General features: G+C 34.7%; 2 protein-coding genes across 4 annotated transcripts; one reads left to right on the top strand and one right to left on the bottom strand.

Annotated features, from left to right (window-relative positions):
* Nucleotides 1-5,329: 5,329 nt before the first annotated feature.
* On the bottom strand, nucleotides 5,330-9,247 carry anapc16 (anaphase promoting complex subunit 16). Of its 2 annotated transcripts, none has more exons than XM_051915377.1 (4): nucleotides 9,106-9,247; nucleotides 8,300-8,448; nucleotides 7,844-7,918; nucleotides 5,330-5,724 (listed from the first exon to the last, which is right to left on the bottom strand). In XM_051915377.1, exons 2-4 carry the CDS (start codon nucleotides 8,439-8,441, stop codon nucleotides 5,615-5,617), a joined length of 327 nt encoding a protein of 108 aa, XP_051771337.1. In that variant the 5' UTR covers nucleotides 8,442-8,448; nucleotides 9,106-9,247; the 3' UTR covers nucleotides 5,330-5,614. The 2 variants fall into 2 exon arrangements, with proteins under 2 accessions (XP_051771337.1, XP_051771338.1); XM_051915378.1 differs by having other exon boundaries at nucleotides 9,021-9,131.
* Nucleotides 9,248-9,276: 29 nt separating this feature from the next.
* Nucleotides 9,277-20,852, top strand: ascc1 (activating signal cointegrator 1 complex subunit 1). 2 transcript variants are annotated; one of them, XM_051915363.1, is made up of 10 exons: nucleotides 9,277-9,422; nucleotides 10,069-10,193; nucleotides 10,278-10,377; nucleotides 13,264-13,361; nucleotides 13,868-14,046; nucleotides 15,721-15,854; nucleotides 15,962-16,081; nucleotides 16,261-16,385; nucleotides 18,961-19,034; nucleotides 20,216-20,852. In XM_051915363.1, the coding sequence occupies exons 2-10, from the start codon at nucleotides 10,079-10,081 to the stop codon at nucleotides 20,330-20,332; spliced, it is 1,062 nt and encodes a 353-aa protein (XP_051771323.1). In that variant the 5' UTR covers nucleotides 9,277-9,422; nucleotides 10,069-10,078; the 3' UTR covers nucleotides 20,333-20,852. The 2 variants fall into 2 exon arrangements, with proteins under 2 accessions (XP_051771323.1, XP_051771322.1); XM_051915362.1 differs by having other exon boundaries at nucleotides 9,280-9,422; nucleotides 10,066-10,193.
* The last annotated feature ends 1,508 nt before the right edge of the window (nucleotides 20,853-22,360 follow it).

The raw sequence follows: 22,360 nt of genomic DNA, 5'->3' as shown, positions 1-22,360 counted from the left end.
GCAAAAAAACTTGAGGTTTGTTGGACGGAAGCCAAAATTCACAGATGTACTTCAGTCTGTGAGAGAGAGGACAAACAGTTCCCTCTGAATGAAAACACAGACACGTGTCCCTGACCAAGAACAAAACATACTATAACAACGTCATCCACATCTCACAGAGGCTCATATACTTTATGAGTGTAAATGATCTTAATGTTGTCATAAAATCAGTCTGTACGGCTTTTATGCTTTTGTACTTCTGAAAGAAAGAGTGCTGTTTGTGCAATGTGCTAAACTGAGTTTGCCACTGAAATTATGACTTAAAAACTCTAAATTATGATATACTAAGTCAAAATTATGACTTAAAAAGTCAGTATTACGATTTTAAAGTCAATGATGAGATAAAAAGTTTAAATTATGATGATTTTTAATCTCATAATTATGACTTTTTTGTCATAATCTTGACTTTTTAAGCCATAATTGTCCAAAAGTGATGTCTGGCCTAAGAATTTTTCTCAAATATTATTAAAAATGTGTTAAATATTTTGTAAGCTTAGTTGTGCTCAGAGTCAATTGTGTTATTTGTGATAATAACGCCATGAAACATGACAAATTGTGCAACAATTTTTTGGGCCAGTCTGTTATGAACACACGCAAAAACAAGAGAGAACCGCCGAAATATTAATAACTGATTATGTTGCAACGTTTGCTTTTTCCTGTCAGCTTTTTGCATTATTTTGCATAGTAATAAAAAACCCGTAGCTGTAATTTGCCTTTGTTTGCTGAATAATATTGTCAGATAAACACCTTTAAAATTTATTTAAAATCTATTTTCCTCATATTTTGATGGTTTAATTGAACTTGTAAGCTCATTAAAAACAAATATCCTCTCCGGACATCACTTTTGCCCACTAAAGAAACCCGTAAAAATATGTGCATCTCATATTTCATGCCAAAAATAAGAAATTATATTTTGCATGAAGAAAATGAAGCATAAATACTTTCTTTTAAACCCCAATTCTTATTGCCATAAAATGCATTCTTAATGCAAAAAAAACAACACAAAACTAATTTTCCGTACTGAAATACAAATAATCATACGTACTAAACTGCATTAAATGATGTATTTATTACACATCACTGCATTTGTTGCAATGCCTTTAGTTGAGAACAAGAAGTAAAAAATGTCTGAATTGGTCATTTTTATGTAAAATGCTTAAAAACAGGCTTCATTTTCTTCTTTCTTTCTCTTGATTTTTGGTGTGAAATGTAGTTCTCCTGAGCTCCACCCTCACGTGATCCGGCATTAGGACCCAGCAGTCTGTGTGTATACAGTTAGAAACGCCCGTTTGTGGAACACAAAGTGTTCAATCAACATCTCTGGACTGGAAGAGAACAGAACGTTCAGTGCTTTTATCCAGTAACGTCTCTGTCTGCTTCTTCAATGAAGCTTGATAAACATCTATTGAGCATCTGAAGGAACTCAGTGTAACACGAGCCTCACATTACATCAGCTGCCTACAAGTGTCCCACAAGCTTTAACTTTAACTTTTATTCTTATTATTTCTACATTATATTCCACATGTTTCCACAGTTTATGTTAAATCTGAGAGCTTTGACGGAGGGATGTGAAACACACACCTCTGCAGGCTTGTTTTTGTGTGTCACTGCTTCAGCTCAAGGACAAAGAATGTGGGTCTTGTTTTCCTTCTCAACACAGCTGCCGTCCGTCCGTCCGTCCGTCCCTCCTCCCCCACTCTCTGCTCCGGCAGGACGGTGACACACGACTCTCACGCTTCTCTCGCACACATACTAACCTTCACCACAGAACTGTTTTGCTCAGTTGACTAAATAACTACTAACTAAAGAAGACTTACTAAAGTCATGCGCTGAAAATCATCAAATGCTTTGAATGAAATTGAATGCATGGACACATTAGAGGATAAGTGAAAAATCAGCTGAAAAGGAAAACTGTTTCAGTCCTCACTGCTTGATTGTTTATATAATTGCAAAATATATTAAAAACTATATTATTGTCCGGCTCTAATCTGCTAAATGCGACTATAAAGCATATTAAGATACTATAAACATTAAAGACACACTGCGGTGAAAATCAAGTTTTTAATGTTGTTTATATGTCTACACTCTAAAAATAAAAAATGCTGGGTTAAATACAACCCAAGTTGGGTTAAAAATGGACAAACCCAGCGATTGGGTTAAATGTAGTTTTATTTAACTCAACTATTGTTTAAAAATTACTGTACTGCTTGCTTAAAATGAACCCAAAATATGTTGGAAATTAAGTTTAATGAATAAAAATTAAACAATAAACATTTATAAATTTAATAAATGTTTATCGTTTAATTATTATTGTTGCCTCTAGTAATTATGTGTCTGATTTTTAATTTCGAACATATTTTGGGTTCATTTTAAGCCAGACATATAATCATTTTTAAACAATCGTTGAGTTAAATAAAAGTACATTTAACCCAATCGCTGAGCTTGTCCATTTTCAACCCAACTTGGGTTGCTTTTAACCCAGCATTTTTATTGTGTATGTGGTGTTTTAAATATGCTTTAAGACAAACCATGTGCAAATTCATGTCAACACCATTTTTAAGCATTTTTAAGACAGTCTCAGAAACGTGGTTTAAAATCGCTGGTGTTTCTGACGTCACAAACTACCTTGTAACCAATCACATCAATGTGTGGGCGGGCTTTAGCATATCATTAAAGGGTTAGTTCACCCAAAAATGAAAATTCTGTCATTTATTACTCACCCTCATGCCGTTCCACACCCGTAAGATCTTCGTTAATCTTCAGAACGCAAATTAAGATATTTTTGATGAAATCCGATGGCTCAGTGAGGCCTGTATAGCCAGCAATGACATTTCCTCTCTCAAGATCCATTAATGTACTAAAAACATATTTAAATCAGTTCATTATGAATCTTTTGTGTCGAATCATGATTCGGATCGCATGTCAAACCGCCAAACTGCTGAAATCACGTGACTTTGGCGCTCCGAACCGCTGATTCGACACAAAAGATTCATAACTCTCCGAAGCTTCATGAAGCAGTGTTTTGAAATCGTTTTTTTTTTTTTTTGGCGCACCAAAAATATTAATATTGAACCACTGTACTCACATGAACTGATTTAAATATGTTTTAGTACATTAATGGATCTTGAGAGAGGAAATGTCATTGCTGGCTATGGAGGCCTCGCTGAGCCATCGGATTTCATCAAAAATATCTTAATTTGCGTTCTGAAGATGAACGAAGGTCTTACGGGTGTGGAACGGCATGAGGGTGAGTAATTAATGACATAATTTTCATTTTTGGGTGAACTAACCCTTTAACTATGTTGCGAAGCGAGAAGCCGGGTTATCCCGGTATATTTTTCTGTTGATATGAAAAATCTTGTACATTTAGCAATATAGCGGGTGAATTATGTATGTGATGTAGCCTATATTACAATGTTATGATGAACTATATGCCTTTCTCCACTGACATTCTGAGATGTTCAAAGCGTTTCTAAGGATCTTGATCTTTAGAAGGCAGCTGTCTGACTCTGAGATGGAGAACGGTGTGGTGAGAAATCGAGTCCCCCCCCCCCCAGGAATCTGGTCTCCTGATCAAAAGTTGTTATCGTGTTGACTAATTATAACCTATTTCAGTATTGTATGATGTTTATAACATTGAGTGCACAAACAACATGCTTAAAATATAAAATGAATGCCTTTGTATTCCATAAAACAAACTGGAAACAGATATTGGAAACAAAATACACCTAATATAAGCTAAGCTAGCAGGCTAATCACGTAGATGTATGCTATGCTAGTACTTAAGCTAACTAAAAAACAGTAAGAATGAGAAATGCTTGATTTCACATCCTAAAGCTTCAGTTATATGAACCATGTAATTTAAAAGACATTAATGGTCATAATAACGCATTTTTAAAACGATATAAATCATAATGTGATTTTGCAGGAATTATAATCAGGCACTAAAAATACTGCCCATTAAAAGTCAGTTGAACCAATGGGATCACTCGGGGTCCTAAAGGAGACCCAATTCCTGGGGGAACTCGATTTCTCACCACACCGGAACAAATTAAGCCCTGACTGGAAGCAAAAAATATACCTAATATAATATAAGCTAAGCTAAGCTAAGCTAGCAGGCTAATCGGGTAGATGTATGCTATGCTAATGCATAAGCTAACTAAAAAACAGTAAGAATGAGAAATGCTTGATTTCACAACCTATAGCTTCAGTTATATGAATCATGTATTTTAAAAGACATTAATGGCCATTATAATGTGTTTTAAACAATATAAATCATAACGTTATTTTAGCAGGCGTTAAAAATACTACACATTAAAAGTCAGTTGAACCAATTGGATCACTCTGGGTCCTAAAGGACACTTGATTCCTGGGGGGACTCGATTTCTCACAACACCAGAACAAATTAAGCCCTTATTGGAAGCAAAAAACATACCTAATATAATATAAGCTAAGCTAACAGGCTAATTGGGTAGATGTATGCTATGCTAATGCATAAGCTAACTAAAAAACAGTAAGAATGAGAAATGCTTGATTTCACAACCTATAGCTTCAGTTATATGAATCATGTATTTTAAAAGACATTAATGGCCATTATAATGCGTTTTAAACAATATAAATCATAACGTTATTTTAGCAGGCGCTAAAAATACTACACATTAAAAGTCAGTTGAACCAATGGGATCACTCGGGGTCCTAAAGGACACCTGATTCCTGGGGGGACTCGATTTCTCACCACACCGGCACAAATTAAGCCCTTATTGGAAGCAAAAAACATACCTAATATAATATAAGCTAAGCTAAGCTAACAGGCTAATTGGGTAGATGTATGCTATGCTAATGCATAAGCTAACTAAAAAACAGTAAGAATGAGAAATGCTTGATTTCACAACCTATAGCTTCAGTTATATGAACCATGTAATTTAAAAGACATTAATGGCCATTATAACGCGTTTTAAACAATATAAATCATAACGTTATTTTAGCAGGAGCTAAAAATACTACACATTAAAAGTCAGTTGAACCAATGGGATCACTCTGGGTCCTAAAGGACACCTGATTCCTGGGGGGACTCGATTTCTCACCACACCGGCACAAATTAAGCCCTTATTGGAAGCAAAAAACATACCTAATATAATATAAGCTAAGCTAAGCTAAAGGTAAAGTTGAACGAGTGGATCTCTGAGCTCGCGCGAGTGAATGGAGGTGGGGCTACTTTGCATATTAATGGATTTTCAAATCAGCCCCATATAATAAGCAATATATTCATTATGAAATAATTCATGCAACATTATTCATTGTGCTTAAAAAAAGATTTTTATTGTACATGTATTCTGTCAAAACAGGGTTATTTTAAGGTATTACTAAGGCTTTATCCAAAAACACAATGCATATTTACACACATGATCACAAAAACTCTAAAAATGTTGGCGATTGGATACCAGTGCAAAACGATATAAACCTACAGTACATGTAACATTCATAACTCTCGTTTCAGTTCATTTAAGATGGGGAAAACCAGGCTAATGAACATGTTTACGAGCAGAGAATCTGATCCATCTGCGTATGAATGCAGTTATGAGGTTGTGAATCCCAGGAGCTGCTCGATGGGTTTATATTTCCACTCATCCGCTTCCAACTGCTCCACTAGTCCGGCCAGACGCTCCATCCGCGACACCTGCTGATCTGAGATCAGAGACAAACGTCAGAAACATGATTCCAGATTAGCACACCAACATCAACCATCTGTCAATCTAGCTTCTCATTCAAACCGTAATGTTCACACGAATATAAACGTCAAGTCAGCTTTATTTCTATAGCGCTTTATACGCTTCAAAGCAGCTTTTTAGGGATAAACAGGAAAGTAACAGAATCAGTGACACAAACTTCGGCAAATATGAGACAAATTCAAATTCAGCTCGAAAGACATTATTCGGCTTAATTCAGTTCAGTTCAGTGTTGATTCAGTTCAGTTCAATAACAGTGTCGATTTTGCAAAATGTATCAATTATTAAACTAATTCAATTCAGTTATAAGGCAGGTCTAAAACAATATTGTCATTATTTAGCTCAATTCAGTTCGGTGATGATTCAGTTCAGTTCAGTGGTGATTCAGTTCAGTTCTATGTGGATTCAGTTCAGTTCTATGTTGATTCAATTCAGTTCAATAACAGTGTTGATGTTGCAAAATTCATCAATTATTAAACTAATTCAATTCAGTTATGAGGAAGCTCTAAGAATAGTGTTATTATTCAGCTCAATTCAGTTCAGTAATGATTCAGTTCTGTTGATTCAATTCAGTTCAGTTCTATGTTGAATCAATTCAGTTCAGTGTTGATTCAGTTCAGTTCTATGTTGATTGAATTCAGTTCAGTATTGACTCAGTTCGGTTCTATGTTGATTCAATTCAGTTCAGTGTTGATTCAGTTCAGTTCTATGTTGATTGAATTCAGTTCAGTATTGACTCAGTTCAGTTCTATGTTGAATCAATTCAGTTCAGTGTTGATTCAGTTCAGTTCTATGTTGATTGAATTCAGTTCAGTATTGACTCAGTTCGGTTCTATGTTGATTCAATTCAGTTCAGTGTTGACTCAGTTCAGTTCTATGTTGACTGAATTCAGTTCAGTATTGACTCAGTTCGGTTCTATGTTGATTCAATTCAGTTCAGTACTGACTCAGTTCAGTTCTATGTTGATTCAATTCAGTGTTGATTCAGTTCAGTTCAATAACAGTGTCGATGTTGCAAAATTCATCAATTATGAAACGAATTTGATTCGTTATAAATGCAGCTCTTCAGAAGACTGTCGTTATTCAGATCAATTCAGTCCAGTGTAGACTCAGTTCAGTTCTATGTTGATTCAATTCAGTTCAGTGTTGATTCAGTTCAGTTCAATAACAGTGTTGATGTTGCAAAACTCATCAATTATAAAACTAAACCGCTCTAAAAAATAGGGTCATTATTATTCAGATCAGTTCAGTGATGATTCAGTTCAGTTCTATGTTGATTCAATTCAGTTCAGTGTTGTTGCAAAATTCAACAATTGTGAAATGAATTTAATTCAGTAATAAGGCAGCTCTAAAAAGACAAAAGTGTCAATATTCAGATCAATTCAGTTCAGTGTTGATTCAGTTCAGCTCAATGTTGATTCAGTTCAGTTCAATAACAGTGCTGATGTTGCAAAATTCATCAATTATGAAACAAATTCAATTCAGTTATAAGGCAGCTCTAAAAAGACAATAGTGTCATTATTCAGATCAATTCAGTTCAGTGTTGATTCAGTTCAATTCAAGAACAGATACAAGAACAGTGTAGATGTTGCAAAATTCATCAACTATGGAACAAATCTGATTTGGCTATAAAAGTGAATTAACGATCTGTGCACTAAATTATAACAATGAAAAGTGTTTACAACGTAAACAGCGTAGGAGAATGACAGGTAAGAGAAGAAATTGTTGAATAAAGTCGTTATTTTTGTTTTGTTTTTGCGCACAAAAGCTATTCTTGTCTCTTCGTAACATTAAGGTTCGACTATTTTAGCGACATCTTTAGTACCTTTCTGGACCTTGAATTTCGTTGCTTTCTCTTGGGAATCAGAAACCTCTCAGATTTCATCAAAAATATCTTAATTTGTGTTCTGAAGATGAACGTAGGTCTTACGGGTGTGGAACAACATGAGGGTGAGTAATTAATGACAGAATTTTAATTTTTGAGTGAACTAACCCTTCAGAATATATCAGTGCAAGCTCAAAGTCTGGGATTAGTTATAAGCCTTATCTGTGAAACCAGGCATAAGTGTGTTACTCACCATGTTTAACCTGCTTCAGTGTGGACGCAACTTGATAGCTGAACACAGACTCACACAAAAATCTATCAGATCCATCTGTGGAGAAAAGGCAAATGCATGCAGTAGATCAGCACTGTGAAAATCCTGTGTGACAAACATGCAAACACATACAAAGAGGCTGTAGGTCACAGAGTCACAATGTTCTGAGCAACTGCACCTTTTGTTTCAGGCCTCTGCTGAGCTCATTAACTAACAGGCGGGAATTACCCCTCATAACAACCCCTGTCCTGCACCGGCGGGTGGGCCAATGACCCAGAAACAAAAGAGGCACAACTGAAGGACCTTAACTGGATGTTTTGTTACCATAAAAATCTTTCCACAACAGTTTATATAACAGGCGTACGTGGCAATCGGATTCAGAGGGACAAACAGTATTCAGAACTGCAAAACAAAAGAGAAATAAAGAGCGAAACACACCCTCCATCATCTCTCCAGCTCCTTTCGGGTAGGTGTACAGGACTTTCCTGGGTGGGATGAGCTCAGAAGCGCTGAAACCGGATCCGGTCACCGAGCTGCCGCTGACCCCGCCAGCCGAGGACGAGGATGAAGATGCTGCCATTCACAATCTGGACAGGACAGATCACACATGACACAAATACGACATTATAAACACCAGTATATTCAGATCAACAGAGTTACATGCACTACACTGAATATATACTATATATATACATATAGTATATACAGGGCAATATTTATGCATAATATAGTATATACTTAATAGTGTATACATAATTTTTCACTTTTTTATATGTTTAAATGTGCCTTGCTCTCTGAGAGTTGCCACTAAATCCCGTTGTATTGTGTATAATAATAAAGCACCTTACTTAAACTAATATACAGAATGTGTTTGTGAAACAAAAACTAGTTCTTTAGTTTATATACAAGACTATCAATCAAAACAAATTAATTCTACTAGTACTACTACTATAGAAAACCACCACACACACACACACACACACACACACACACACACACACACACACACACACACAAAGGCACAGAATACATGTAAATATATTTATTGTTTTTAACTTTTAAATTTTAACTAAAAATACAATTATAGTATTGACATTTTGAACTAACAGACAACACAGCGCACATCATGCGCCATTATCACTATTCCACGCTTCATTACCGTTTCAAAATCAATCGATAGAAAGAATAAACCAAAATAAAGTTAAATATTTGTTAAAAATCTTGTAATATTTTTTTGTGAGAACCTGTATCACCCGAAGCGCCGCCGCTGATGTTTCTTCAGTTGGTTTGTTTATGTCAGTCAGTTTGACGGCGAACGGACGTCAGCGCGCCCCCTAACGTCACGGCGTAACGGGTGTTTATTGGACAATGTGATGTAACGTCCATTAATAATTTTTTATTTCATTGTTTAATTTGTATTTATACTATTATATTTTAGACATTGAACAATTATTATTATTTATAATGTATAAATGACTTTTTTTTACAGCTGAGGACGTGACGTTAAAGGCGGAAGTGGAGTTTGCGCCTGCGCCTACAGTTTGATGCAAACAGCTTAAAGGTAGAAATATTAATCATTTAAAAATTAATAATCTTTCATTCAAGCGAGTATATGTTCTTTAATGAGTTCCTTCACCCTTGTTAATTAGTGTTTTAGCAAAGTTAGCTGAAGAATATATTACATATAATAAACTAAGAAAGATGATAAACAATTTTATCGTCATTTAATTTCCTCAGTGTGTTAAAAACATCTTTGTGTTGAATTTCAATATTTATATTCCTGTGAGCTGTATATTTTCAGTAAATATCTATACAGTTGTGTGTTTCAGTAATTTAATGTTGGTAATTTGTTTAGTAATTTGCACTCCAACTTTATGACTAGATTTGTTGCTGTTCTTGATCAATATATGAGAAATCTGTCGTTATTTGAAGATGTTAACTTAAGTTTTAGTGGGTGGTTTAAATATTTATGCACTAAACGAATTAATAAATATATTTAATTTGAGGAAACTATTAACCTAGCACACCTGCAAGTAATCATCAAAACCCAATGCAGTAAACTAGAAAACAAAATCCCACACACTATCCCAACTTGCAAAAGTTATCCAAATTTATTTAGGGACTGAAACATTGCTTAATACATTTTGATAACCAGCTTATCATTTATGCCACATGAACTCCTCCTCTTCATCTCTCTCATCCAGCAGTTTGTGTGTGATGGACATCTTACGGCCGGTTCTCGTTAACATCAACGGAAGAATTTACAGAAAAAATCCAGTCCAGGAGGAATGTTCTTATGAAGAAGAGGATGATTATTCATATTCAGGAGCAGGTATGTGCTTTATAAATTGCGTATCAATTCCATATGTGTTTTTAGTAGTATGACATTATATAATGTCATCATGTTCTTCCACAGATGCTGAGCAGTGCCTGGACGAGCCCTGTGACGCTCACAACATCGAGCAGACAGAGAGAGGCTTCCGCTGTGCCATAGACGTGCCAAGTGTGCTTTATAAGTTAGTATATGTTCTAGATCACTCATTGGGTCCTATCACACACCCGACGCCGGGCGCGACGCAAGTGCTAGTTTCAGCCTGACGCAGTTATCATTTTCACGTCCAGTGCCACGTTGTTTAAATAGCAAATGCACTCGTGCCCATCTGTGCACCCATGGGCGTGCTGGTCTGAAAACGAGGTGTGTTCAGGAGCATTGTTGGCGCGTTACTATTTTGAGGCAACTGAAAACACCCAAAACATACCCATGACTCATTAGGAGACTAGGTACAACCCTTTTAGACCATTTTTCCTGTCGTTAAACTAGCAAAAGTGGATTCGGATACGCCCTAACGTGCTTAGATCGTTAAAATAGGGCCCTTAGACTTATAGAAGCCTATTTTCACTTGGGAATAAAAATAGGTAGTCGCACATTATTTTATTTCTTGCAATTCCGAGTTAATTTCTGCATCCCAATTCGCATACTACTCATCCTCAATAGTATTAGTGTTTCAAATCGTAGTGTGTTGAAGTGAGTATTCCGAAGACACCCGGATTGTATATTTTTCCGGTTAGAATCCATAGTGCAGATCCGTGCACACTCTTAAAGGGTTAGTTCACCCAAAAATGAAAATAATGTAATTTATTACTCACCCTCATGCCGTTCCACACCTGTAAGACCTTCGGAACGCAAATTAAGATATTTTTGTTGAAATCCGATGGCTCAGTGAGGCCTGCATAGCCAGCAATGACATTTCCTCTCTCAAGATCCATTAATGTACTAAAAACATATTTAAATCAGTTCATGTGAGTACAGTGGTTCAATATTAATATTATAAAGCGACGAGAATATTTTTGGTGCGCCAAAAAAAACAAAATAACGACTTATTTAGTGATGGCCGAACACTGCTTCGTGAAGCTTCGGAGCGTTATGAATCTTTTGTGTCGAATCAGTGGTTCGGAGCGCCAAAGTCACATGATTTCAGCAGTTTGACACGTGATCCGAATCATGATTCGACGCTATTCTTGTCGCTTTATAATATTAATATTGAACCACTGTACTCACATGAACTGATTTAAGTATGTTTTTAGTACATTAATGGATCTTGAGAGAGGAAATGTCATTGCTGGCTATGGAGGCCTCACTGAGCCATCGGATTTCACCAAAAATATCTTAATTTGTGTTCTGAAGATGAACAAAGGTCTTACAGGTGTGGAACGGCATGAGGGTGAGTAATTAATGACATTATTTTCATTTTTGGGTGAACTAACCCTTTAAGGCGGGTGCACACTGTGCGATTTTGGCCACGATTTGGTCGTCTGAGACAAATTTTGAGAATCCTAAAAGATTCCTATAATCCTAGGCAAAAATCTGTACTCTTTGATCGCTAGTTTATGTTCACCGACAGCAGATTAATGACCGTTGCAATTAAATTTTACCTCTGACGAAATTCTGGCAGTGTCAGAAGATTTGGCGCACAGTCCTGCAGTCTGACTTCTACGACAAATGTCAAATTGTCTTCGTTTTTCAAGACAAGCCTTGATCAGAATTAATGCTTGAGATTTCTTTGTTAGTGTGGGATGATGATGTAAAACTCCGGACAAGTTTTCATGCGTGCGTCCGTTTTTAACGTGTCTTGACTGTCGTACAGTCTCACATATAGGACAGCTGAGATCCTACAGGATCATGTTCGTACAGTCTGACAAGCAACAATCGTAAAGGACTATTATAAATCGCACGGTGTGCACCCGGCTTTAACAGATCGATTAGAACTACAAACATGAATAAAAAACTTCTAAAAACTACAAACATGGCGGATATGTGAGACCTACGATTAAGCAAAGAGGTTTGGATAAAGGGATTTGACTTGTGATTGATGTTATCCACATTATATTTTCATCTGCAACAACACTGAACTTTTATAAAGATACATTTGGTCATGAAAAATAGCGGAGGAGGAAAATGGGCAAAATCCTCAGAATAAGAGAAAAATGTTTGTTTGTGTCTCTGGATGTCAGAATCGGAATGCATTTTCGTAGAATACCGTCATTGAAGACGCTCTTTGAAGCCAAACGCAGACGTTTATGTTGCAAGTCACAGACTGATGAATCCTGCAATGATTAATCTACTATTAAAGTCTACATAATATTCACATAGTTCATAGGGGACATACATACATAGGCTAGCAGTTGCAGCATAAAATAATATTTAAACCTATAACATTTTACATACATATCTTTTAAACATGTTTATATCTCCCAGTTCGGACTTCGCAATTGTGAGTTTATACCACAATTCTGAGGGGAAAAAAGTCAGTGTTGTGGGATATAAACGTGCAATTCTGAGGAAAAAAGACAGAATAATGAGTATATTCTGTTTTTCCCTCTAAGAATTGTGAGATATAAACTCGGATTTGCGAGAAAAAAGTCAGAATTGTGAGATATAAACTCGAAATTAACTTTTTTTTATTCTTTTATTCCGTGGCTTCCATAGACTGCCACTGCAGAACTGTAATTTTCTGCCACCAGGTAGGCTCCGCCCACAAAAAAAACGTCATCGCTGTTTGCAAACACAAAATAGGTCTATACATTTCACTCTGATATGGTAGGAAATTGAATATGGAGGATTTAAACTGTGACTAGATGATTGACAGGGCAGTTTTAAAAGAGCAACAGGATGGACGTAACTAATCGTAACTAAAGTATGGCGAAGCAGTTTGTCCCAAAGCTTCTCTACTCTTCCGGTACACACTCAAAAGTATGTACTTTTCTTCACAAAGACAGTATACTTTTAGGGCATAGTATAAGCAGTCACAATTCTGAGATTAAAAATTTGTAATTACCTTTTTTATTTTTTATTCCATGGCAGAAACACAGCTTTTCTCAGCAATGTTCTTGTGTTTTTACAGATATATTATCGGTAAGAAGGGAGAGACTCGTAAACGACTGGAATCGGACACAAAAACTTCGATCAGCATCCCAAAACAAGGCGTGGAAGGACAGATCGGTAAGAAACTGTGATTTGACCACTGAAGTGTTGATGTGATTCATCCCACAGCATTTTTGCAGTCATAAATCATATCTCAGATTCCCAGGGAATGCATAAAAGCATCTGCCAAATGCGTAAATTTGAATGTAAATGTAGAACACTCTAGCAACCGTGTATTATTGCATTGAAAACCACTCATAATGCTCACCCAGAAGACACTAGAATCGTGTCTGTGATTGCATTTGCAAACATCACCCACATGATCTTGAGAAATAAAACATCTAGTTTGCCGCTCAGAGATGCTTGGCATGTTTCAGTTAGCGTTTAGTGAAATGTAATGATGCGTTGTGCAACTAAAAATGTGCCTACATAAAAATAAAGTTGCTTTAGTGCACAGAATGTTCTAGTAGCAGGATGTTCTGGTAGCAGTGTGCAGCGGTGAGTACTGTATGTTCTTCCTGTGGTTGCGCCGTGGGTTTATGGAAATGTACTTCTGTGTGTGTTTGTGTTTGTCTTGTGTTCAGTGGTCACAGGTGCACACAGGGCTGCAGTCGCCTCAGCTGTAACCCGCATTGAGGTTTTGATCGACAGCTTTCGGAGGAAGCAGCCGTTCACGCACTTCCTGTCGTTTGCACTAAATCATCCTCAGGTGCAGGAGGGCTTTCTGCGCTTTCGAGAGGAGGTGCTGGAACAATGTGGGCAGGTGAGAGAGTCTGAATGGACAGTGTGTACTTTTAAAGTCAACATACAATCAGAGTCGACTATTACTTTATAATAGTTGATGCAAGCATATATTATATTATATTATAATAATGAGGTTAGTATTATATTACATTATATTATAAAGGTTAATACAATATTATTTAATAAAATATAATAAGGTTACAGCAAAATTCACTCTATTTACTTTTTAAATTTCTGTTCCTGGTCTTATTGTTACCAGTAGTAAACACAATAATTTAGTATAATATTAATATAATAAGTATTATATTATATTATATTAAAGATTAATATGATTTAATATACATATATACATATTATATCCTAATTATATTACAAGGATACAGCAAAATTCATTCTATATTTATAACTTTCTAAATTCTTTTTCCTGGTCTTGTTGTCAGTAGTTAATACAAGAATTTAATATTAATATAATAAGGTTAATATAAAATATAATGCATTATATTTTTATATTATATTATAAGGGTAATATATTGTACATATAATCATTTTAAAAATTCTATTTTTTATATTTTAATTTAATTCAAGAATTTAATATAATATTAATATATTATGTAATATAATGTTGTAAGGCTATATTATATTATAAGGGTAATATAATGTACATATAATAATTTAAATCTATATATTACATAATATATTTTATAATAATATAAATAATAATATTAAATAAATAATATTAAATTCTTGAATTAAATTAAATTAAAATATAAAAAAATATTTTAATTTAATTTAATTCAAGAATTTAATATATTATGTAATATAATGTTGTAAGGCTATATTATGATATTATATGATTTTATATTATATTATATTAAAGGTTAATATAATTTAATATAATAAGGTATATAAATAATGTACATAATAATGCACAAAATAATGTATATAATGTACATATAATAATTCAAGAATTATAATTTTAATTTAATTTAGATAATTCAATCATTTAATATCATATTAATATAAAAATATTATGTAATATAATATTGTAAGGTTAATATTGTATTATACTATATTACCAGTAGTGAACGCAATAATTTAATATTAATATAATATTAATATAATAAGTATTATATTATATTATATTATATTAAAGGTTAATATAATTTAATATAATAAGGTTAATATAGAAATACAATATAATAAGGTTAATATAAAATATAATGCATTATATTATTTTATATTATATTATGAGGGTAATATAATGTACATATAATATAATAATTCAAGAATTCTAATTCTAATTTAATTGAGTTAATTCAAGAATTTAATATAATATTAATATGAAGTATATTATGTAATATAATGTTGTAAGGTTAATACTGTATAATATTATATTACAAGTTACCAGTAGTAAATACAATAATTGAATATAATATTAATATAATAAGTATTATATTATTTTATATTATTATAAAGTTAATATAATTTAATATAATAAGGTTAATGTAAAAATACAATATAATCAGGTTAATATAAAATATAATTTAATGTTATATAATAAGGCTACAGCAAAATCTGTTTTATCTGTTCCTGGTCTCATTATGAATGATTCATTAGTACACCATGATAAGAAGCCATCAATGAAAAGTTTGATAGATTTAAAATTGAATTGATTTCAATATGTCGTATGCAGGACTCAGGAGTGGATGTGAGTATTTTTCAGAACCCAGCTAAACTCCACCTGACCATCGGCACTCTGGCCCTGCTGAATGAACAGGAAGTGACGCGCGCAAACGAGCTGCTTCAGCAGTGTCAGAACGTTATCAGGTCTGTCTGATGCTCATTAACACACATCTTCAGAAGAATGTTACATAACACACATCGATCTCTTGTAATGCTTTGTTCTGAGACGTCATAGTGGCTTGTCTCTGCAGAGATATAACCCAAGCAAAGCCACTTCCTGTAGAAGTCAGAGGAATTGAATATATGAATGATGACCCATCAATGGTGGACGTTCTGTATGCCAAAGTTGCTGTTCAAGATGGATCTGACAAGTAAGATACAGTTCATAACCTGGTATAGTCATATAGTTCTCCCAAAAATGAGTCCTGTCATTTACGATACAGAGAATTTACAGTTTGTACAGTATAAAAATCATGTCTATGGAAAGTCCCAATAAAACATGGAGTGTGTGTGTGTGTGTGTGTGTGTGTGTGTGTGTGTGTGTGTGTAGGCTCCAGCAGATCGCAGACAGGCTAGTGGAGTGTTTCGCTTCAGCCGGTCTGATGGAACGAGAGTGGGACAGAGTAAAGATTCACGGCACCATAATGAACACGCTCTTCCGGAAAGATCCGTCAGGTGAGACCGGCCAACATAAACAGTCACGATCACTATATGATCTCAGATCAGTTTAAAATAAGACCACCGTCAATCCTGCCATAAACACGTCTCTCATAACCAATATGATCCTGATCACATTTACTGAATCAAGCCGATCCAATCACACTAACCAGGTGGATCGTCTGGAATGACACAAACAGCAGCCGCAGCGAGACTAACGGGATTGTTTGTCCGAATGTTTTTCTGAAGTCGTGAATGTCTTCATCTCCATCACACAAAGCTCTCATTCAGCTGCGTCTGTGGCGGGAGGCCAGAGTCTGACCGTGTTTGTGTCAGTGATCAGTGTCCACTGGCCAACAGTTTTGACTGTTGTTTTTGTGTCCATGTTGACATCAGGCAGTCGCGTGCTGTTTCCAGCTGAGTAATGTTCTTCAGTGCCCTGAACACCACGGCCTGCGTATAAACATGTTGAACATGTTTGTGTTTCAGGCTGTTTTCAGACCTGTAGATTGTTTGCTTTGTTCCCGAAACAGGGACTTAATTTGTTGCAAAGATGCATCATAGGTGGAGTTTCAGTTTTGTGCTTGGGTGGGGGGGATTTATTACTTAATAAATAATAATAATAATAATAATAATAATAAATATAGCTGCAAGCAGCAATTACGGGGTCAATCTGAAGGGCAGAAAAGGAAATATTTGTGGACATCTGTGATCATGAGGTTAGGATAAAGCTGTTTAAATTACATCAGTTAAAGCACTTATAACATAATAACATAGTTTATAACTTCTGAACAGTAGGTGGCGCTATGACGAAAACTCTGCATGCACCCTCAAGTCATGCCTGTGATGACATGTACCAAGTTTGTGTCAATACACAAAACTTTTGCAAAGATACAGCCACATATCCATTTTGGCGTGTTCGCAGTTAAATTTGTTGGAGTATAAAACAACGGTTGGGTCTATCACAAGTCTTTTAAGAACATGAGTTTCTGTAGATGCTACATACCAAATTTCATACAAATGGTAGAATATGGCAAATTTGGTATTGTAGGACTCTGCATAAGCCAACAAATCTAATGATGTAAGTTAAATGACAATATGTTGAATTTTTCGTAAGTTATAAGCATTTTCATAAATTTCTTTATATTTCTTGACCACTAGGGTGCGCTGACCTAAAACTTTACTGGTCCTCTCAGAAACATGGCCTCAATGAATCATACTGAGATTTCGTAACGATACATTAATGTGTTTGTAAAACAGCATTTTATGACAAAATTCAAAATGGCCGACGCCCAAAATGGCCGACCAAAGAAAATTGGATATCGTTCAACTCGGCATGCATCAAGGAATCTAAGGAGACCATCCTCATGATTTTAGTACATACAAGACTTTATAAGCAAAAATAGCCGTTTTTCCTATCTCGGCACCAGTAGGTGGCGCTGTGACGATACTGTGCATGTACCCCCAAGTCACGCCTGTAATGACATATACCAAGTTTGATGTCAATACACCAAATCATTTCGAAGATACAGCATCAAATCCATTTTTGCGTGCTCGCCGTCAAATCGTTGACGCGCAATATGAGAACGGATTGGCCGATCAAAAATCGTTTAACTTTTTTTGCCTGGAGTGTGAGTAGATGCTACATACCAAATTTAGTGCAAATTGGACAAACGCTCTAGTTCAAAAAAGTAGTTTTTTTGGAAAATTTGATGTAAATGACGTCATAGGGTGCATTCGAACCCTAATAATAATGGAATTAAATAAAGGATTAAAAGGGATTTAAGAGAATAAATAAGAATGATAAAAGGAGTTATAGGTCTAATTGTTGTTATGAAGTAATCAATTTAAACTATTTGCAAATAATATTTTATTTTAAAATGTGCACACACGTCTAATGTCAAACGCAAACGCTTGTCTCGCCACATTCAGTTGCATTATATTAATCATATAATTAATTTATGAATTGCATGGATGATGATCGCATTAATTTGAATTCAAAACGGCGAAATTTCATAAAGTTGAGTAGTTTGCATCACTAGATAGTCTACTACTGTCAGTCGCTGAACATTTCTGTCATTGTGTTGTGAGAGTGACAGAAAGCCCCGCCTTCTTTGATTTGATTGGCCATCTCGATCATTTTGACATTGACGAGCGCTGAGGTAGAGCAGCCTAAAAATTTAATCAACCTAAAAATGTAACTTTTAAAACTTTTTGTCATCCTAACAACAAACAACTTTACTCATTCTGCACTAAAATAATAAGACAAATACAATTAGAAAATATGAATTCTATTATTTAAAAAAATAAATAAATAAAGACAAAATTATTGGCTCTGACTCCCAAGCTTGCGTTTTCTTGGTTCGCTTTCCCAAGGCAATATTTCGAAGCGTTCCAAAAGTGTTTATGCAAGTCACATGTGAGGAGAAACTGTCCTCTTATTGGTCAGAGTTTCCTCTGCGAGACAGCCGTGCTCATATATGCCTAAACGAATCAAACTATGAGAAAACGCAGCAGGTTCTGAAACAAACGCTGCAAACAAGCCAGGTGTGAAAACGCATTTAATCTCTAACCTGTTTTGTGTTTCTCTCAGCGGAGGATAAAGGAGCTTCAGGAAGACTGAACAATAAAGATCGAGAAGCTTTTAATGCAAAAAACATCTTACAGGTGAGAAATGTGATCTCAGGTCTTCAGATTGCTTAGATTGGCCCCTTCAAACCACATCCAACATCATTTTCTTTAGCAGAAATCAAAAGTTTGGGGTCAGTAATTAATACTTTTATTCACCAAGGACGCATTAAAGCAGTGGTCTCAAACTCCTGGAGTTCCACAGCTCTGCACATTTTAGCTCCTTTACTATATATTCACAACAGATATATTAAATCATAATAATATTTCACTATTTTTACTGTGTTTTTGATCAAATAAACAGTCTTGGTGAGCAGAAGAGACTTCTTTCACAAACATTAAAACGTCATACTGACCTCAAAACATTTGAATGCTAGTGTAAGTACTTCTAGTTCACATACAATGCAAATTCTCATGAGTCCAGACAGGATACATGATTGCAACATGGCAGGATATGAGATATAATGATATATTTGAATATTACACCAACAGTTACAGTGATGAGCAAGATTCAGACGTTGTTCCTGTGTAAAAATGTAGCAGTTGTCACAGTAAATGCATCCGCCATTACAAAAATCAGAATGCCATCACTGTATCATGCTATTACCACAGTACTAAATGATAATTATACTCGTATTACACTTATTTTCATCATTGATGCTACTTAATGTGATAATCCATGCTGTTACCATAGTGCATGTACAAAAACACAGTATTCCCATCATGTGTCCACATTAACATGGTATTGCATGATAGCTTTAAAAACAAAAACATAAGTGTGGTTACTTTAACTGTGTCTGTCGCCTCCTGTTGGCAGTCAGCGGAACTGCGTGTTATTTGTAAACACTTCTCTCTCACACACACACAAACACACACACACACACACACACACTCAGGGTGTTCTGTCCAGAAACAACTACGCCTGTTTTTTCTCAGAACTGATGTTCCGTTGAATGGTCAAAATAATTCTGGGAAAACAACTCCAGTGAATGTTGGCGAAAAAAAAAAAAGTTATTTAATACATCATCCTCTCATAGTTTCATCACATTTTAGAGCAGAAACGTAAACGTGTGAACACGTGAATTCTGTGTTTGTGTAATTAATGTTCAGATCGTTTTGTTTCTGATTCTTTTATGCAAATATTTATGAATTTCACTACAATTACAATAATAACTGGCTTCTAAATGAGGTGTGAGGAACTGAACTGTGTTTCTCTGCAGATGTTCGGCGAGTTTTATTTCGGAGCGTTTGAGCTGAACTCGGTGCAGATCTCTCAGAGGTTCTCCACTGACGGCACGGGATACTATTCCTCTGTGGGACACGTCACATTCTCATGATGGGACGGTTACACACTCACATACTGAAAGACTTATAAATGGCTACAAATTATTGATTGAGAATTATTTATTGTTGTCATGCATTGTAATTATTAATAATGATTATGAATAAGAATAATGAATAAGAGCATTTCAAAGGGAAAAAAAATGGTATGCCCCTGAGTGCACGATGATGTCATCAATATTTTTGGGCCTTTTCCCCAGTGTTTTTAATCATCAAAGTATCATGAAAAAATGTATCACAGTAAATGTTTAATTTTTTTTTTTTTTTCCCCAAAAAACTGTTTTTACTCGGTGCTTTCATTATATGAAGAAAGTAAGTCAGGAGTTTGGAATGGCATGAGTGTAAAAAACCTTTTTATATATATATATATATATATATATAATTTACTTGATTTCTGTGCAATAAAATATTTTAGAGTTTGACATAGACATGTATATTCATTAAACAAATGTCTATAGTGTTTTAAGGAATCCTGGTTATTTTTGAGGGGATTAAAATAAGTATTTTTTTACCTGATTTTAATGCTTGTTTTGTCATATTTTAATGGCAAATGATTACGACTTTGCCAATCCGTATCCACATGACTCGAGGAATCCATAGATCATGACTTTCATTCCACGAAACCGGTACAATTTGGACTTACACATTTTTAGATTTTTTACCAAAATGTATTACTTTTCTGAACACCCCACAACATTAATGACATATTTAACTTCCAGAAAAACATATTTTCCCATCTCAGGCATCAAATCCCTATTATTATTGGTCATTATTTTAAGTTATGGACACTATGGGAGCTTTCTGAATATTATTATAAAATGTATTTGTGATAAAATCAACATTTTCCTATTAATCAGATGTCCCTCACACAAATTCAGTAATTGCAAATATAAAAGTTACATAAAATCTCACACTTTTGCTATACTAAAGCCTGAAATGGGCACTTTTTCCATTTCATTTTTTATCAAAGGCTTCAGAATTTGAACTAAAATCAGTATTCTTATGATTGCTCTGAACATTTCAGACAGAATTCAACTAACTTTAAATTACTTTTTCATAAACTTAACAAAATGAAAATGGAGGTGTGACGGGGTTGTGATTTTTTGCCCAAATTGGCCACTGCTCTAAATCTAGCGAATAAATGGAGAGCACATGGCATGCATGATATTAAGAAATCATGAATAATGTTGAAATAACAAAGATAATTTTCACAAGTAATAGTTTTCTATCTGTAATTGACGTAACAGGGTTGAGTCGTTAAGCTTGACCAACACAATTTCACAACATAATTTAGTTATAATTATTAAAGAAGGTGGTAACTCGCCTGTGTCTGCTCACAGTGTTGTTCAGAAGACTTCTATGATGTCACTTCCTATTAATGATGTCACATAAGTATCGGTTCATTATTTTTATAGGGGGAGAATGGTTTACTGAGGTACGGAACTAAATAATGTGATTTTAATGAATAATCATGAATTTACTTAGAAAAAAAACATTACCAGCAAAAAAGCACGGATGGATATTTATGGGAATGCCAAAATGAATGGACTTTTTTCTCATTTTATTATTCATATCCCAAGTACACTTTCATAGAAGGCCTTGATGGACATGACAAAATAGGTGGTGTCAACTGAAAAAAACAAAATAATTTCTAATATGAGGATAAAATGTATGTCATGTTTTTAAACATTATTAAAGGAGACATTTCAATTAATGCAAAAAGCTTTTAAAAATATATTTTGGTGACCCAATAGATAAAATACACTGAAAAAGGTCAGAGGGACTCGAATCGTACTGGTTTCTTGGAATGACTCGTTAGCAAAAATAGCCATTTTTTTAGTATCTCATGACCCATAGGTGGTGCTGTTTCCAAATTTGGCATGGACCTTCAGATCATGGCCTACCGAGTTTCATTTCAATTAATCAAAGTTTGGCCGAGATACAGCCTCTGAACCAATTTTGGCTTAACATTAAGTTGCGACATGATAATTTTTGAAGAAAGATAAATAAAAAAAGAATTCTGT

The sequence above is a fragment of the Ctenopharyngodon idella genome, chromosome 12 (genome assembly GCF_019924925.1).
Source record: "Ctenopharyngodon idella isolate HZGC_01 chromosome 12, HZGC01, whole genome shotgun sequence".
In the NCBI taxonomy this organism is placed as follows: domain Eukaryota; kingdom Metazoa; phylum Chordata; class Actinopteri; order Cypriniformes; family Xenocyprididae; genus Ctenopharyngodon; species Ctenopharyngodon idella.
The sequence above is the reverse complement of the archived record's forward strand: the minus strand, read 5'-3'. Positions and strand labels throughout refer to the sequence as shown.

What these genes read in the sequence shown, in the direction of transcription:
- anapc16 (XM_051915377.1), bottom strand. Translation starts at nt 8,441, where the DNA reads ATGGCAGCATCTTCATCCTCGTCCTCGGCTGGCGGGGTCAGCGGCAGC. An exon ending in AGCTGGAGAGATGATGGAGG is followed by an intron (nt 7,919 to 8,299) that starts GTGTGTTTCGCT and finishes TTTTCTCCACAG; the next exon opens with ATGGATCTGATAGATTTTTG. An exon ending in ACTGAAGCAGGTTAAACATG is followed by an intron (nt 5,725 to 7,843) that starts GTGAGTAACACA and finishes CTCTGATCTCAG; the next exon opens with ATCAGCAGGTGTCGCGGATG.
- ascc1 (XM_051915363.1), top strand. Translation starts at nt 10,079, where the DNA reads ATGGACATCTTACGGCCGGTTCTCGTTAACATCAACGGAAGAATTTAC. An exon ending in GTGCCAAGTGTGCTTTATAA is followed by an intron (nt 10,378 to 13,263) that starts GTTAGTATATGT and finishes GTGTTTTTACAG; the next exon opens with ATATATTATCGGTAAGAAGG. An exon ending in CAGTGTCAGAACGTTATCAG is followed by an intron (nt 15,855 to 15,961) that starts GTCTGTCTGATG and finishes TTGTCTCTGCAG; the next exon opens with AGATATAACCCAAGCAAAGC.